Genomic DNA, 14781 nt, shown 5'->3' on the forward strand with positions numbered 1-14781 from the left:
GAAAGTGATCGATGGCAAGACTGCAAGGACCATTAGTTGAGCTCAAACACTAGCTCAGGAGCATCCTTCTCACCAGTATCCTAAGGTTTATCTCTTTCGTGCTTCGTGGTTGAAAACATCCAGATTCAGTTCACATCAGATGATGACGTATTTTAATCTGCAACAGGGCAGTTAATGCTTGGGCTCTCGTGTATACGAAACAAATTACATAGAGCACTGCCTAGGGCCGAAGATGCTAAGTGTTCAACGTGCTTGTTTAGCGAAGTAGGCATTACAGCCCTCCCCTGTACCTTTAAATAAGTGTATTGAGTCCTGAATAGACTATTAAGGACCCAAGCTCTCTGCCTGCTCCAAAAGCCAGGAATAAATAAGGTGATCCCGATGCTGTAGGCTCACAGACGGTGATACTGGGCTTCATCTGCAGTACTCTCTTACTCCTTAGCAAAGTGTAAATTGATCAGTATCCATTATTTGACCTAAACAGAAAGAGCCAGGTGTGCAATATAAGCTTATCCTGATTCATCAACTGTGATCATACAATACACCATCTCTCCCCTCAACCCTAACCTGACCCCCCCCAGTCTCAAAACATAATCAAGCAACGACTCCTCCTGTTTTCGACACCTCTCCCCGGTAAGAGAAAGCCCAACAGTCCTTCCACCACTCCAAGGTGAGATGGAGTTCTGGGCAGAAGTCTTGTGCGGATGGAGAGCAATTTTCGCCTGGTCAGTGAATCGTTCAACGAGAAGCCACCGGCAAAGTTCAGGGTAATCTTCCTCTACGGCAAGAGAGACCACGGATATCCATGCATTGCGATGAATACTCCAGTATACAAGGCTTGCGCCGGCTCGCACGAGGAATTTCACGATATGCGTCTGGCGCAGGGCATAGGCAACCATGAGCGGGGTGCCGATGTGGTGGCCTTCGAAGTCTATATCCGCGCCCATAGAGAGCAAGGCTTGACAAGAGTCAAGGAGCCCCTGCCCGGCTGCTGTGCAGAGAGGGCTATCGCAGTCCGCAGGCTCAGTCGGGAGCATAGTCTGCATTGCACTCCTCCCAAGAACACGAAGGAGCTGGGCCAAAACGGCAACAACAGCATACCGCAAATAGACGGGGATCTCATATTGATCAAGGCGGAATATTGTCAAGAAATGGCTGTTAAAGATGTAGGACGTGAACACAGGCAACCGGATTCTCTCGAATGTTAGCTCCTGCAATTGCCAGATTCTAGACGGGTATCTGAAGCCACGGTCGAGAAGTATTGCGAATGCTGCAGGATCTGGGCAAGCGAGAAATGGGGATTTGAACACTGACAATGAACCTGAAGGTGTCACGTAGGGTAGGAGGAGATCTATTGCTTCTCTATCCCCTCCCATCAAGGAATAGGTCAGGGGTATCATTCTGGGTAAGTATCCCAGTGGGGGCATAGAAATGTCGCACGCAGACCCTCGCTCTAAGAGGTATTGCATGGCAGTGTATGATTTCTTTATCAAAGCGTGATGTAAAGGCATGTATCCGTCCTTGTCAGGGATATCAGTACTTGCACCATAGTCAAGCAATATCTTGAGGGCGTCAATATTGTCACAATTAATTGCGACGTCGAGAAGAGGGAGTGGCCGACATGTATTTAAAACATCGAGAAGTTTCGGAAGGGCCAAACTACCGAGTTTCCTGGAGCAAATATTTAGGTCTGCAAAGAACGAAGCAGGGGATGATGCTGACTTACCTGGCCTTCTGGTTTGCATCTACAACAAAATCAAGGACAATTTTTAATCCCTCTATATTCGAGTGGACTATGGCAAATATGAGGGCATTTCCATCCCCAACCAGCCATTCAGGCCACATAGGCTGAAAATGATGCATCAAGGCTGGCAGCATACCGTTGCACCCAGGTAGGCTCAAAGCAAATTGAATAATTCCTATAAGACTAGGAACCTGGAACCAAATTCCACCGCCATTTTTGAGAAGCCACTGTACAATAGTGCTCTGTTTGTGAGCCACGGCACAAAAGAGTGGCGTGGCTTTCGCGCCCGGTATTACATGTTTCAGTGAGCAGCCGTGAGAATGTAGTTGTATGCAAGTTGGTAAGTCGCCGGCTGCTATAGCGTCTCCCAGGAGCTCCAGTTCGCTTTTCATGATTGTGCTCGGTTCGTGCAGCCGTTCGAAGGAGCCATCTTCAGAAGGCCTGATACCGTCTGACGTCTTGACAACACTCCGCAGACTGCTCACATTTCGTGTATCGGCCGTCCGAGCACCAATGCGCTGTAGAGTTCTAATATTGTCTTCCGCTATGTTGCACTTGATCGCAATATCAAGGGGAGTCTCATCGTCGTCGCTAAGAACGTTCACGTCACAGGACTTCGAAGCCAAGTACTCAAGAAATCGGCAGCCAACATCTGAGGGGAGTGTTGCTGCAAGATGCGCACAGGTGTAACCAAGACCAGCTTTTGCATCTATGGCTGGTACCAAGTTTTCCTCGACCAGGTATTGGAAACATCTCAACGATCCGACAGCAGCTGCAACATGGAGCAGATTAGACCGCTGAACTTCAATCACTTTGATGATAGTACAGCATCTATCAGCAGCGCAGACTTCCGGGTGTATTGTTAAGGTCTTTCTCCAATCTGTCTCTCGATGCCTTTCCCGCAACGCGCGGAGTGACTCAAGCCCGTCCACCCAAACTATAGCAAATGCCGCATCAAAGCCCCAGTCATCAGTTAGTTGAGGGCAGGCGTGGCTTTCCAGTAAGATCTGGACAGTTTGAAACGAGCGTTCGAAAATGTGGTACACGAGGGCCGGTTCCGACACCCTCCTGCAGCGGACATCAGGATCGGCTCCTTTTTCAAGGAGTCTTTTTAGCTTCTGCATCCTTGCCGGTACGTCTTCGTTGGCCAGGAGGTGTATTGGAGCTAACCCAGAGGTCAGATTTAGCTGGTTTAGCTCTTGACCAGGAACCTTTGAAAGCAGAAGTTCAAAAGTCTTGAGCGAACATCGGTTGAAAGGCTGACATGCGAGCTCCAGGGATGACCGATAGACGGATTCATCGACAGCCTTGGTCGTGTTCCAAAGCTCGTGCATTACCTTTTCCCAACCGACATAGACACTGAGACGAAAAAGAGAGGGCAAATCGGCGTCAAAGTGACCTTGACTACCGTTGAGAACCTCAAGCACGGCAGAGTCTAGCGAACCTAGTGCATCCCAGGCCACTTGTGGGTTACCAATGTGTTCAAGAAATACATCGGCCAGCAATAGTGCGGCTGTCCGATTGTAATGCTTTTCGTAAGCCTCGCAGACTCCCTGATCAAGAAATACCTCCAATACCGGCCCGAAGACAAGACATACATCAACCTCCTTTGGGTCGGGTTTGAGAGAAAGCAAAACTTGGGAACAAAGGTACTCCCAACACTCTACCTTCTGCGACTCTGGCTTTGGAATCAGTTCGACCAGAAGTTCTTTCTCGAAAGAATCATAGAAACCAGGCAGCTTTCTTAGAAGTTCTTCTGCCGGTAAGCGTTGGTTGAATCGTTGGCTGCAAGCCCCTGGACAAAGGGACTTTAGGAGGCGTATACATTGGGCAGATGCCAACGGGGATACTCGGTGGACCGGCGATGTCCCTTGCTCGATTGGTATTTTTGCCGCAATAAGTGCCTCTATGAAGCGCTCGAAACTTGGTCGAAGAGCTGCCTCATAAATCGGACGAGGCCCGACAAGAGCTTTCACATCCTGACAATGTGACAGCAAGAGAATGGCGTTATCCTCGTTGGCCATGTACACCGCAAGGGTCATTGGTGTATAGCCGTCATTGTTCACTTCAATCAATCGGTTCCTAAGGTCGGAGCATATGTTAAGCAGGATACTCAAACCAGATTCATCCTGCCGAGCCTTGATATGCCAAACCGTGTCATTGTTGCGATTCCGTGCTGCATCAGGAACACCGTGGTTTACCAAGGTTTTGATACATTCCTTAGAAGAAAGGTGGAGAGGAGTGTTCCCGTCACGATCCTGCGAAGAAGCATCCAGACCAAATATCAAAAGTAGATCCAGTGCTCCACTTGAGCCCAGGGCCGCGGCAAGGTGCAGCATGGATCTGCCCATGCCTTGTCTATTGTGGTAGGTATGAAACCTCTGGTCGCTTGCAAGCTCGCGGAGTCTGGCCACATGGTCGTATTTAATGGCGAACTCCAAAGCCATATCGTATTCCCGATCTTCAAGCTCTCCGGTCATTTGGCCATGCGCATCACCCATAGTTCTCATGTCAGCGAGAAGTTGTCGTAGATTGACCAGCACATCAGGATTTCGCAAGACGTCGGCGTTCTCGTCAATATTTTGGAGCCAATTGAGCAGAAGTTGGCTTTGTTCCTCAGTATCAGATGGCCATTGGTAGCTTGATATGGATTCCTGCATTCTGAGAACCGTCTCCTGTCTTAGGCTAGCATCAGGCCGCATGAAATACGAAAAGTCTTTCGCCCAGCGGAGCGGGTCGCGAGCTCGAGCGCAGACAAAATCCAGGACGCTGTATTGCTCTGACCCAATTTTCAATTCCTCTAACTCCAGTGGCATTGCTGTGGGTAGACGTTTAAGCAAATCACTCCAAATGTTATATGATGTGTGGACGCCCATCCAATGGGTGAAGACAAGATCGTCCTTCATAGACTCCATCATTGCACAATCTGATAGTCTATCATAGAGGAGCGTTGGGAGGCCGAGAAGAAGACATTGCGCTGGAGATGGGAAGTTGCTGGACGGCACAGGTGCGCGAGGCTTCTGTCCTATGAGTCTCAAAACCGGGTACTCTAGAGTCAATATACAGGCCATATGCAACGGCGTGAACCCTGCATGAAGAAGCTCTGGAAGTATATACGAGGCGTTGTCGAATAAATAAACATGTCGCCGAAGATTTACGGCTAGGTTCGCAGACCACATGAGAAAAGCCGGGCTCTTGTCCGAACAGAAAAACTCATCAATTTGTCGCAGGACTGCTGCTATTAGGGGATCTGAGGCGTTTTGCTCTGAAAGCTGTTGCTCTTTTGTATCCTGCAGTCGAGCGAAGTTGGATCTGAAGCTAACTGGCCAACTCCATGTAGCAAAATGATAGAACGGGTGAACATTGCATGTACCTTCCAGCGCTCGCAATATGTCGACTGGGGTATATAAGGGCTTGCTGAAGTTCTCCAGGCGAATAAAGCGAAGGCAGAAGTCAATAAGGAACCAGCTCTCATCGGGTGCTATATGATACTTTTCAAGTGGCGTATTGAGCAGCGAGGACGATTCAAGAAACTCGCGTACAGTAAAGTGCGCAAATTCAAAGTGGCTCTCATCGTTAGATTTCCGAATCAGGCTTCTGCAGATTCTAGCAATCTCACCCTCGTCGAGTACGTCGTCTTCATCAATATACAGGCTGTCTTCATGAAACGATAGAGCGTCACATAGCTGAGCAATCGTCAGTTCAGGCCCGGCGGCGGCAATAAGTTTCAGTGTCGTTTGCATGATGTACATCGACTCTGGGCGTGTATCATCAAGAATCCGTTGGTATGTTGCGTTGAGGGTTGGTGGTAGCCTCCCAAGGGCTTGTTTTCGATCCCTATCGGTTGGCAATTCGCACATGTAGTCCAACTGACAGCTGACCCAGCGGAACCTGATATGTTCAATAACAAGTCTGGAGAACGATGGCTACTGCTTACATCCCGTTAGCCCTATCAATTAATGCTTGAGCTATCTCCCCTTCCAACGCCGGCCTCCGAATTCGAAGTTCTCGCTTCTGAATCCTGTCCCTCAATTCAGCCCGCACGTATAATTCCAGGTCAGCGCTGTGTGCAACAATCTCAACTTGGTTGAATCGGCCGTCCAGATCCTCGACAATATGCTGTTCAGCACGGCTCAGTACCGCCATTGAAATTGCTGGCGTCCTTTCCATCAACCAACATAAATCCCTGGCCAGCGAAGAACCGGGGCCACATTCGTCCAGACCATCAATCACCATATACACCCGATCAAATTCCTCTGACATGTTTTTCAAACTTTCCAAGAGAGCTGGCAAGCTTGGTGACTGGGAAAGACCTCTGTCTGGATGCAGATCGTCGTAGTATGCTGCAAGTATCTCGAAGGCACTGGTTTTCTGCCGCGCGAGTTGCGACGCGAGACAGCTTAGTATGTTTAATACATCCTGGGTCTGCGTCTGCTTGTAGTCGCAGAAGAAAAAGCAGGTCGCGGCCGTGCTGCTGCTGCTTGAAGTCTTTCTTAGACACTCTTCAATGATCGAGCCTGCCAACACCGTCTTGCCAGCGCCGGGAATGCCGCTCAACCAGAGTCTCCCACCCCGGGAAGAATCAAGCCAGCTCTTGAAATGAGGACCCTCTATCAACCAAAGACCGGTTGAAGGATGGCGAAGACTCAAGCTCATCTCGAAATGAGGCTGCGGGTTATAGCGCATAAAGAAGTCGAGAACATCATTACGCCGCTTATCCAATGTAATCCGTGTCTCGATTTCGGTCAGCTTTTTGTGAAGATGGTCAATTCCGTCACTCATCTCGCTCTGTTTGGATAGAGCCTGTAACAGCTTCTTCAAGGAATCGGCGGAGAGCGCAAGCGTCATGGTCTCTTTGTGCCTTGAGATTTCCTCAAGCAGTTTCTGAACCTCCTTCTCTGAATATGGCCATATGAACTTGGCAGTCGCCGCTCGCGCTAGCCCATCCGTTAATCTACCAGCGGCCTTGCCTAGTCGCGATATGGCATTCTGGACTGTTTCGCGACAGTCGTTGACATAGTGCAGACGAAAGTACGTATCCAGCTTTTGATCAGACTCGAATGATCTTGCAAGCAATGATAAATCGTAAAGCAGCACTGAGAGGCTGCGGATCTCCTTGGATAATTTTTGGATGTCCTCTTTCGCGTCTTTGAACTTGCATACAAGGTGGAACAGTTCTTCAGCTAGGACGATCAGCCCAGCAATGCTACCAGCTACGGAGAGTGGATCAGACATCTCAGACTTTTGATCGAGGATGGGAGAGTCGGTGGGACAGCTGACCATCGTGGTTAAATACGAGCGGGGTGGTGTACACTCTAAAACAGGCGTTGTTTGGCGAGAGGATGAGAGGCTGAGAGGCTGCCGGCAATGCTGCACGAGGCTGTATCTCATCTCATTGTATACTCGCTCTTCGAGATGATATTAATCTCGGAGAGTCCACTGGCCCAGTTATCCTTGCGCCGTAAGCCAGAGAGTGGTATGTAGGATGCGCAACCGCACCAAGGGTCAATTCTGATAGCGCTTCTGCCGAGTCATCCCTCTGTAATCGTCTAACGGAGTTTTACTTGGTATAATCTCGTCTAGTCTTAAGTATGCCCCGTTTTTTGCGTACCGGTAAGGCAGAGCGGTGCTAGGCCGCAACTTTTTCGCGTCTCTTAGATTTCGTTCCATCCTTCGTTCCTCGTGAGACTTGCTTGGCGATTCATTCGCATGTACAGACCCAAGCGCCGTGCTCAAAGTATGACGTCCGTGGAATCTGGATCATTTTCAGGCAGGAAGTATATCTCCAGCTCGGGCTCCTTTACAGCTGTCCCCTGACGTATTCTGGCAATGAAGGTTCCTGACAAGCATCAACGCCAGAAAGCAACCTAGGAAAGGACAGAAACTGCATACCTTAGGAGTTAAGCAGGCAGTACATCGTTGGACATTTCCTTCAAGACAGAAACCTCGGCAGGCCCCGGGAAGCGCTGCACCTGAACGAGAGGCGTACGTCACAATCTAAATCCAAGAACAATTCAGAACACTTCAAATAATAATCCTCTGCTACAGTATTAGCTACATTTGAACGAATAGAGAGAGAATTCATTTTGTGGGCGGAGATAATGCTTGAACTGAGAATCTCCAAAAGTCAGCAATGCGGTACTCGCCGGGCAGAATATTCTCGTCAATATTCTCGTCACGATAAATTAAGCCACGCTCTGCTAGGCGAGGCTCTTACTGGAGTAGAAGGCTTATATTGGGAGGTTCCAACGTCCACGGTATCAAATCCTTCTCCATACGGGTTTGAGCCATGCAACTTCCCCTTGGGCGTCGTATCCGCGCTCTTCGGTGGGTGAAAAAGTTCTCGGTGCTGTTGGTCTTCAGTGTATCCCTGGCAGAGAATTATTGAAGAAATTCATTACTTGTTTGTCAAAGCTGCTGTGGACGAAAAGTTGTCATTGTCGTTCTCGCGTTTCTCTGCCCAGTCTTTAGGGCTTTGCAAGTTTCACCAGTTTTGTTGTCCTTCGAACTTCGGTTCTAGGACGGGAGCTGGCTTTAACTTGCCGGCAGTTTCCTGCCACCTGCACTGAGGACTTTCCTCAGTTTGGTCGTGGTCAACGGGGCCTTGGTTTGGCGTTGAGTTATTCAAGCTAAAGTTCGTACGAGGCCGCTTCTTCCGGGTGGGCCGCCCAGGTTCTGGGCATTTTGTCTGATTCCATGGCCTGCGGAAGTTCAGACATACGCGCTTCATCAGATTCTTCTTCCTGATGTTAAGTGGCTGCTCCGGTGCTTGGTAAATACCGCAATGGGCAGTGAGATGCCTGTCAGTGGCAGGCGGGCGGTTCAATTAAAGCCATTTCCAACAGCCCGCTAATTGTCACAACAGATACCAACAGACACTTTTTTATTATTATTCTTAGCTGTTCAGCATTACTTCCCTTGTCTAGGACAGATTCCTTAGATGGAGGCTAAAACAATCCTTGTGTAGGCTCGCTGGCAGCATCCTATGCTTCCGTGACACCCCCTGGCAACAACTATCTATGCTGGTACTTAGAAACACCCCTTCCTGCCCCTCTATTACTGGCGAATTACCGAGAATGTACGTTTTCAGATGTGATTATTCTGGTACCATTCTCTGCTGGTCTCTTAGTCATGTCCCAGTAGACTATAGTTTCACCATGTAAGGGGACAATTGCCTGTTCTAAACTATATACTGCTGTATGTACAAGAAGGGTTTGTGGACAAGGAGAAAGATCTTTCTAGTATGTGTAGGGAGAAATAGGGAACAGGTTAAGCAAGCATCTGCTTGTATATGGCCTCTTATTGGCCACTCTAAGGAGAGGGTCATGCATCACTCTTTGTGGCAGCATGGCAAATTGAGTATGTAGGGCTGCAGCTTAATATGCTGTTTCTTTTTTTAAAGAAATCTACTTCTACCTTTACGAAAGAGATACACTGACCGACTTGAACGAAAATTCAACCTGCATAACCTGAAAATCGTGGAGGCTATATATGATCCCACCTGAACCGTAACTCCCATGCTAAGCAAATATCAAACTCAATGCAATGTACACGAAAGCCCCAAGTAAAACCAGAATATTCTAGATCATCTTTCCTAGATGTATCATGGAGGGTGTAACTTGTCATGGAGTCAAAGCAGACATGTACGACGCTGGTTGATTTAACGCGTATCGTCTTCAAGCCTTGGCAAGAGATAATAAGCTGTGCATAAGACATACAGTTCGGTCATAAACTCACACATAACGTAACCGTATCTAAACTCGGTACGGGGCTCCATGTCGTGATGAGGCTCTTGAAGTTGAGGGTTGTGCATACGAGTGTGCAGGGACGGTGAACTTCCCCACACCAGGGCAATCTCTAGCTCCGTTGAGGGGTTTGTTTCTGCCAATAAAAGAAATAATAATCGTCAGGTACGGGCGTAGATTGATAAACAAGGGGAAAAAAGAGAGTAGACCAACCTTCAGCTAACCCTCAGCTAACTGTTCCAAGGCTCACTAAGGAAAGATCTAGTCTGACTATTATTTATGCTACCATGACCATGGATCATCCTCACCGATACCCCAGGGCATAGGAGCACCAGTCATTGTATACACATTACATGCTGAAAAGGGCTTAGGCCATCACGAAAGCTGCACTGTGCAAACAGAGATAATTTCATGCTAACCACCACAGCTCTAGCAGTCCAATCCTACAACATCCGACCAGGCAGAGATCTGCGTCAACATACTTAAATCCCTTGAATGTCGACTGCAGGTCCCTACCGCGACTGCAGATTGCTTCTACCAACGCTCACCTATGTTCTGGCCATTACCCAAAGCCACCAGGCCTAGTTCTTTCCCTACAGCCAAGTTGACCGCAGTTAGCCTCCTCTCTCCCTTGCCCATCAGCCGTGTTCTTGCCATTTGTCCATCTTCAGCAACATTTTGCGAGTCTCGTTTTTACTGAAAGCCGCGGTCACTTCAAAGCGCGCGTTTAGCGTGCTGCGGCTTGGTCTGCCACTCGGTGCTATTTTTGTCCTTTACAAGACCACTAAGGTCGGAGTGCTCCTCAATTAAATCCTCAAATACTGAGGCATCTGTAGAGCCCTAGGTCATCTGCCTTGTGCTCTTCAGCTTTTTGTCTTGCAGCCTTTTGGTAACCAACCTCCAAGTTTTAGGGCATGACTAATGTTGCATGGTGGAACTATTCCTCCAACTTACCATACAACAAGATTGCTAGTTTATCAAGATATAAACGCACTTATCTGTAAAGTAATATAAAATAGCTTTTTATTTTCTCTGGTGTAAGGCAGAATGAACAGCAATGCCTTATATAAGGGCCCTTGGGCTCCCAAATATACCCACATTGGCAATATACCTAGTAATAGTGCTTGAATGACAGCCAGCAGCATTAACAAGCTAAGAATGTGTATGTTTATTACTCAAGATTGTGTCATGGATATATTATAATTTACCGGGGCAAGATTAGGAGCCGTCTGTTCTCTAACGATGATCCTCCAGGAGGATTGTTTGTGGATGTGGAACGAACTGTCAACGTGGCAAGAAATGTCCTTGTACGAGATAATAACGAGTACACAGCCTTGGCCTGGAGGAAAGCATACAAGGGACAGAAGACGCGCTGAGTGAGTCGCTGCATTAAATTAGCTATTTGATACATTACAGAAGCCGGTAACAAAGATCCAGAATATTGTTCAGATGATTAGGGCTTCTGAAACAAAGGAAGAGTATAAACATTTGCAACATAGTGTACAATGAGACTTTGAGCCAGAACTCCAGAATCGATACAGTACCTCACGATCTTCGGATTTGGCAGGATATTGTTACCGATATTGGCTTTCGGCGGCCAGAGACCGGCGAAGATCGGCCTCGTCGCGACGGATCTAAATGGGATATTCAGATGGATGCCGATCAAGCTCGTAACCATTTCGACCTGGAATACACAAATAAAAATGCAAAAATAGCCAATTTTCCGATGGAATATGTATATATGATACAGGGTAGCTGCGAGCGGTAGACTTGTGCCAAGAGCCGGGCGCCAAAAAGGGAAAAATGAAATCTTACGTCACACTACACGTGATCGGTCTCATCCCGACAACAGTCGCGTAACCTCGTGTTCGTTGCTTTCTTGAGTCACATCCTCTGACCTTGTTTATTCTCTTCGGCTATGCGCGCATACCCTTCATGCTGCGGCAAACAATAGCCCATAATGTCATCCCGGATGCGCCCCGGCCGCCTCGCATCGCGCGGAGCTCCCCGCAGTCGCCGATCGAAACGAGCTGAAGACGAAATACCAGAGGTCTACCGGGAGATGATAGCGGAAGCGGAAGCGCAGGAAATAAGCCAGTCAGAGAATGAACGACCGGCTAAAAGATTCAAGCCGGCAGGATACAGAGCTCGGGCCGCCCAAGATGTCCAGGCACAAGTCGTACAACAGGATTCACACCCCAGGGAAGCCGAAGAGAATTCGGTCAAGCAACCGCAGATTGTATATAATTCACCATCAGAGTCAGAGGAATCAGATATGGAGTGGGAGGAAGTCGATATACAACAGCCTACTATTTCAGGTCCAACCTCGTCCGTGACGGACGAAGCACCGCTGCAGATTACCCTTGAGCAGAACCACAATCGGAAGCCAAGGGTTATCCGGCGCAAACCAGTAACTGCGGCAGAGAAGAAACTCCGACTTGATGTCCATAAGATGCATCTGCTCTGTCTAATGTGCCATGTTCAACGTCGTAATTTATGGTGCAATGACGAGGAAGTACAGGTGCGTTGCATCCTATCCTCTTTTGAACCTTCTAAGTATATCTGTAGGGATCTCTTAGAAAGATACTATCGAAGCATATAAGGTCGCAATTGAATCCACCCGAGGAAAAGCCGCAGCATACTAGATCAGCAATGTTTCTTGACGGCCTAAACCAGGCCGGGGATATCTTCTTTAGGAGGTTCAAGATCACAAAACCTGGCCTATGGCGTGCACACTGGGCGAACGACCCCGCCTCTTTGAAGCGGAGAACGGTAGGAACTCGTCCTTCTAATCAGGCCTTGCTAATACCCTATAGGAGGCTATCATTTCTGACGCCGAAGTGTTCCTGTCATTAGACGACTTTCGCGCTCAGGCCAAGACTATGCAAGGCTCTCGGGATTTCGGCGCTCAATTGTTCTGTGCACTTCTTCGGTCGGTTGCTGTCGAGGCCAGGTTGGTCTGCTCGTTACAACCGTTGCCATTCTCGGCAGCCATGCAACCTCCGCAAAAGCTAGAGCCGGAACCTATCGTCATATCTTCTGACGATCCCGACTCGCTGACTGATGGTTCAACCAAAAGTGAGGCAAAACCAGTGCCTATTCGTAGAATTGGTCGGCCGGGTTTCAAGCCAACTCGAGTGCAGAATACCACTGTTCTCTCTTCACGTACGCCCCTCGACTAGTTCAAAGGCTTTACTGACAATTACAGGACCCATACGGAGCGAGTCCTCATATCCCGTTTTCTGGGTTGAGGCATTCAACGAAGCCTTCCAGAAATGGGTCGTTGTTGATCCCATGGTGACGAAAACGCTCGCAAAACCGCACAAACTCGAACCTCCTGCTACCGATCCTTATAACCTTCTGAGCTACGTCGTCGCATTTGAAGAAGACGCATCAGCAAGAGACGTCACCCGTCGCTACACCAAGGTGTTTAACGCCAAGACCCGCAAACTCCGGGTCGAATCGACCAAGAATGGTGAAGCTTGGTGGAAGAGGGTCCTCGAACACTTCGAGAAGCCATTTTTGGAAGACCGCGATGAGCTGGAAATAGCCGAGCTAACGGCAAAGACAGCTTCCGAGCCTATGCCGCGGAATGTGCAAGACTTCAAAGATCATCCTATTTATGCGCTGGAGCGGCATCTCCGTCGCAACGAGGTTATCTTTCCTAAGCGGGTTATTGGTCATGTTAGCCTAGGGAAGGCTGGGGGCAAGAGCCAGACGGAGCCGATCTATCGTCGCTCAGATGTCCATACTCTGCGCAGTGCAAACAAGTGGTACCGTTTAGGCCGCGACATAAAGGTCGGTGAGCAACCGCTAAAGCGGATACCAGCGAGAAACAAGGGGATGGCCACGGATGACGAGGACGAAGGCGAAGAAACTGCTCTCTACGCCCTCTTCCAAACAGCGCTGTATAAACCACCACCGGTCGTCCAGGGACGGATACCAAAAAACGCATTTGGAAATTTGGATGTTTATGTACCGAGTATGGTTCCCGCTGGTGGTATTCATATCACACATCTAGATGCTGCGCGGGCTGCCCGAATTCTAGGGATCGACTATGCAGACGCCGTTACCGGGTTTATTTTCAAGGGACGCCACGGCACAGCTATCATCAAAGGGGTAGTTGTTGCAAATGAATATAAGGAAGCAGTCGAAGAAGTCTTGAAAGCACTCGAGGAAGAGAAACTGCAGAATGAGCAGGAAGAAAGAGCCGTCGAGGTTCTGCGAGCATGGAAGCACCTCTTACTGAAGCTTCGGATTGCTGAGCGAGTCAGAGGCTATGTTATTGAGGGTGAAGCGGATGACGAAGCGAGAGGGATGGAACAGGGCGAGCCACAGGGAGGAGGCGGCTTTCTTCCTGAATCTGATGCCGAGACGGTGAGCCCCCAGCCTAATGCTGCACCGCCAAAAGAGTATTCCGCATATGACGGGGAGGTGAGGGGTGGGTTTCTACCGGACTCCAATGCGGAAGGTCATTCATTCGTGGACGGACCGCGCAGATATACGATCTTCGATGGCGACCAGCGGGATCAGCCTATGCCTGCTTCGGTGAACGACCTGGAGGGCGGTTTCGTTCCAAAGGGCGATGGTCTAAACCCAACTATTCGTGAACCCCCTCGCAGGGTCAAACCTCCGCCTTTACGATATGACCTTATCGTCGTGCCAAGCAACGCGGACCTTCCCTCAGCCGAGCAGCATTCTACCATCGGTCAACCCCAAAATACAAATCCAGCCCAAGCGCTCTCCACTGTCACAGGGGCCTTGGGAGGCTCAATCGATGAGCCTATCACAGTAGCCTCATCGGTCAACGACTCTGCGTCTGCCAGTGTCGAGATCCTCTCTCGCGCGCCTTCACAAGTCCAGTCCCGCGCGCAATCCGTGGAAGTCGCATCTCAGTCCTCTGAACACGAAGGTGAAGAGAATGAGGGTTCTCTATTATCAGAGGACCCTGAGGATGAGGATGCGGTTCCCGAGTGGCTTATGTCTGATTGAGTTCATCAGTAGAAGTATTTCCTTTTGCACTTTAGACTTTGTATAATCCTGGATGTGCATATTCTTGATACTTAAACGAGCTTTGGTAGCTCTGCGCACAACTGGATGTTGCTTCGTCCGCTATTAGAAGCTCTTATAATTAGCAGCGGAAAATGTGCTACGCGCAATCAACATGGAGCCCTGGCAGGTAGAAGTTGTCCGAGTAAACGGAAACATATCCGAGCAGCACAAAAAGAATGGATATCCGTTTGTACAAATAGACGACTGTCTCTCAGAACCGTGGCCGGATATAATCAGATC

The 14781-nt window shown here is 48.9% G+C and overlaps 2 protein-coding genes across 2 annotated transcripts; one reads left to right on the forward strand and one right to left on the reverse strand.

Moving 5' to 3' along the window:
• Positions 1 to 509: 509 nt before the first annotated feature.
• Positions 510 to 7027, reverse strand: BDW70DRAFT_155555 (ankyrin repeat-containing domain protein; the record flags this gene model as incomplete). Its single annotated transcript, XM_073740050.1, has 3 exons — positions 510 to 1671; positions 1727 to 5635; positions 5682 to 7027. The coding sequence occupies 3 exons, from the start codon at positions 7025 to 7027 to the stop codon at positions 510 to 512; spliced, it is 6417 nt and encodes a 2138-aa protein (XP_073600710.1).
• Positions 7028 to 11390: 4363 nt separating this feature from the next.
• BDW70DRAFT_39297 (putative DNA repair protein Rad4) lies at positions 11391 to 14728 on the forward strand. The gene is made up of 4 exons (XM_073743911.1): positions 11391 to 12010; positions 12058 to 12261; positions 12306 to 12654; positions 12698 to 14728. Exons 1-4 carry the CDS (start codon positions 11450 to 11452, stop codon positions 14479 to 14481), a joined length of 2898 nt encoding a protein of 965 aa, XP_073600711.1. The 5' UTR covers positions 11391 to 11449; the 3' UTR covers positions 14482 to 14728.
• Positions 14729 to 14781: the final 53 nt, after the last annotated feature.

The sequence above is a fragment of the Aspergillus foveolatus genome (assembly GCF_047715535.1).
Source record: "Aspergillus foveolatus strain CBS 279.81 unplaced genomic scaffold BDW70scaffold_2, whole genome shotgun sequence".
NCBI classification, from domain to species: Eukaryota; Fungi; Ascomycota; class Eurotiomycetes; order Eurotiales; family Aspergillaceae; genus Aspergillus; species Aspergillus foveolatus.

Excerpts from the sequence above, each read along its gene's own strand:
- BDW70DRAFT_39297 (XM_073743911.1), top strand. The coding sequence starts at position 11,450 with ATGTCATCCCGGATGCGCCCCGGCCGCCTCGCATCGCGCGGAGCTCCC. Across the intron at positions 12,011-12,057 it reads GCAATGACGAGGAAGTACAG|GGATCTCTTAGAAAGATACT; the intron begins GTGCGTTGCATC and ends GTATATCTGTAG. Across the intron at positions 12,262-12,305 it reads CCTCTTTGAAGCGGAGAACG|GAGGCTATCATTTCTGACGC; the intron begins GTAGGAACTCGT and ends AATACCCTATAG.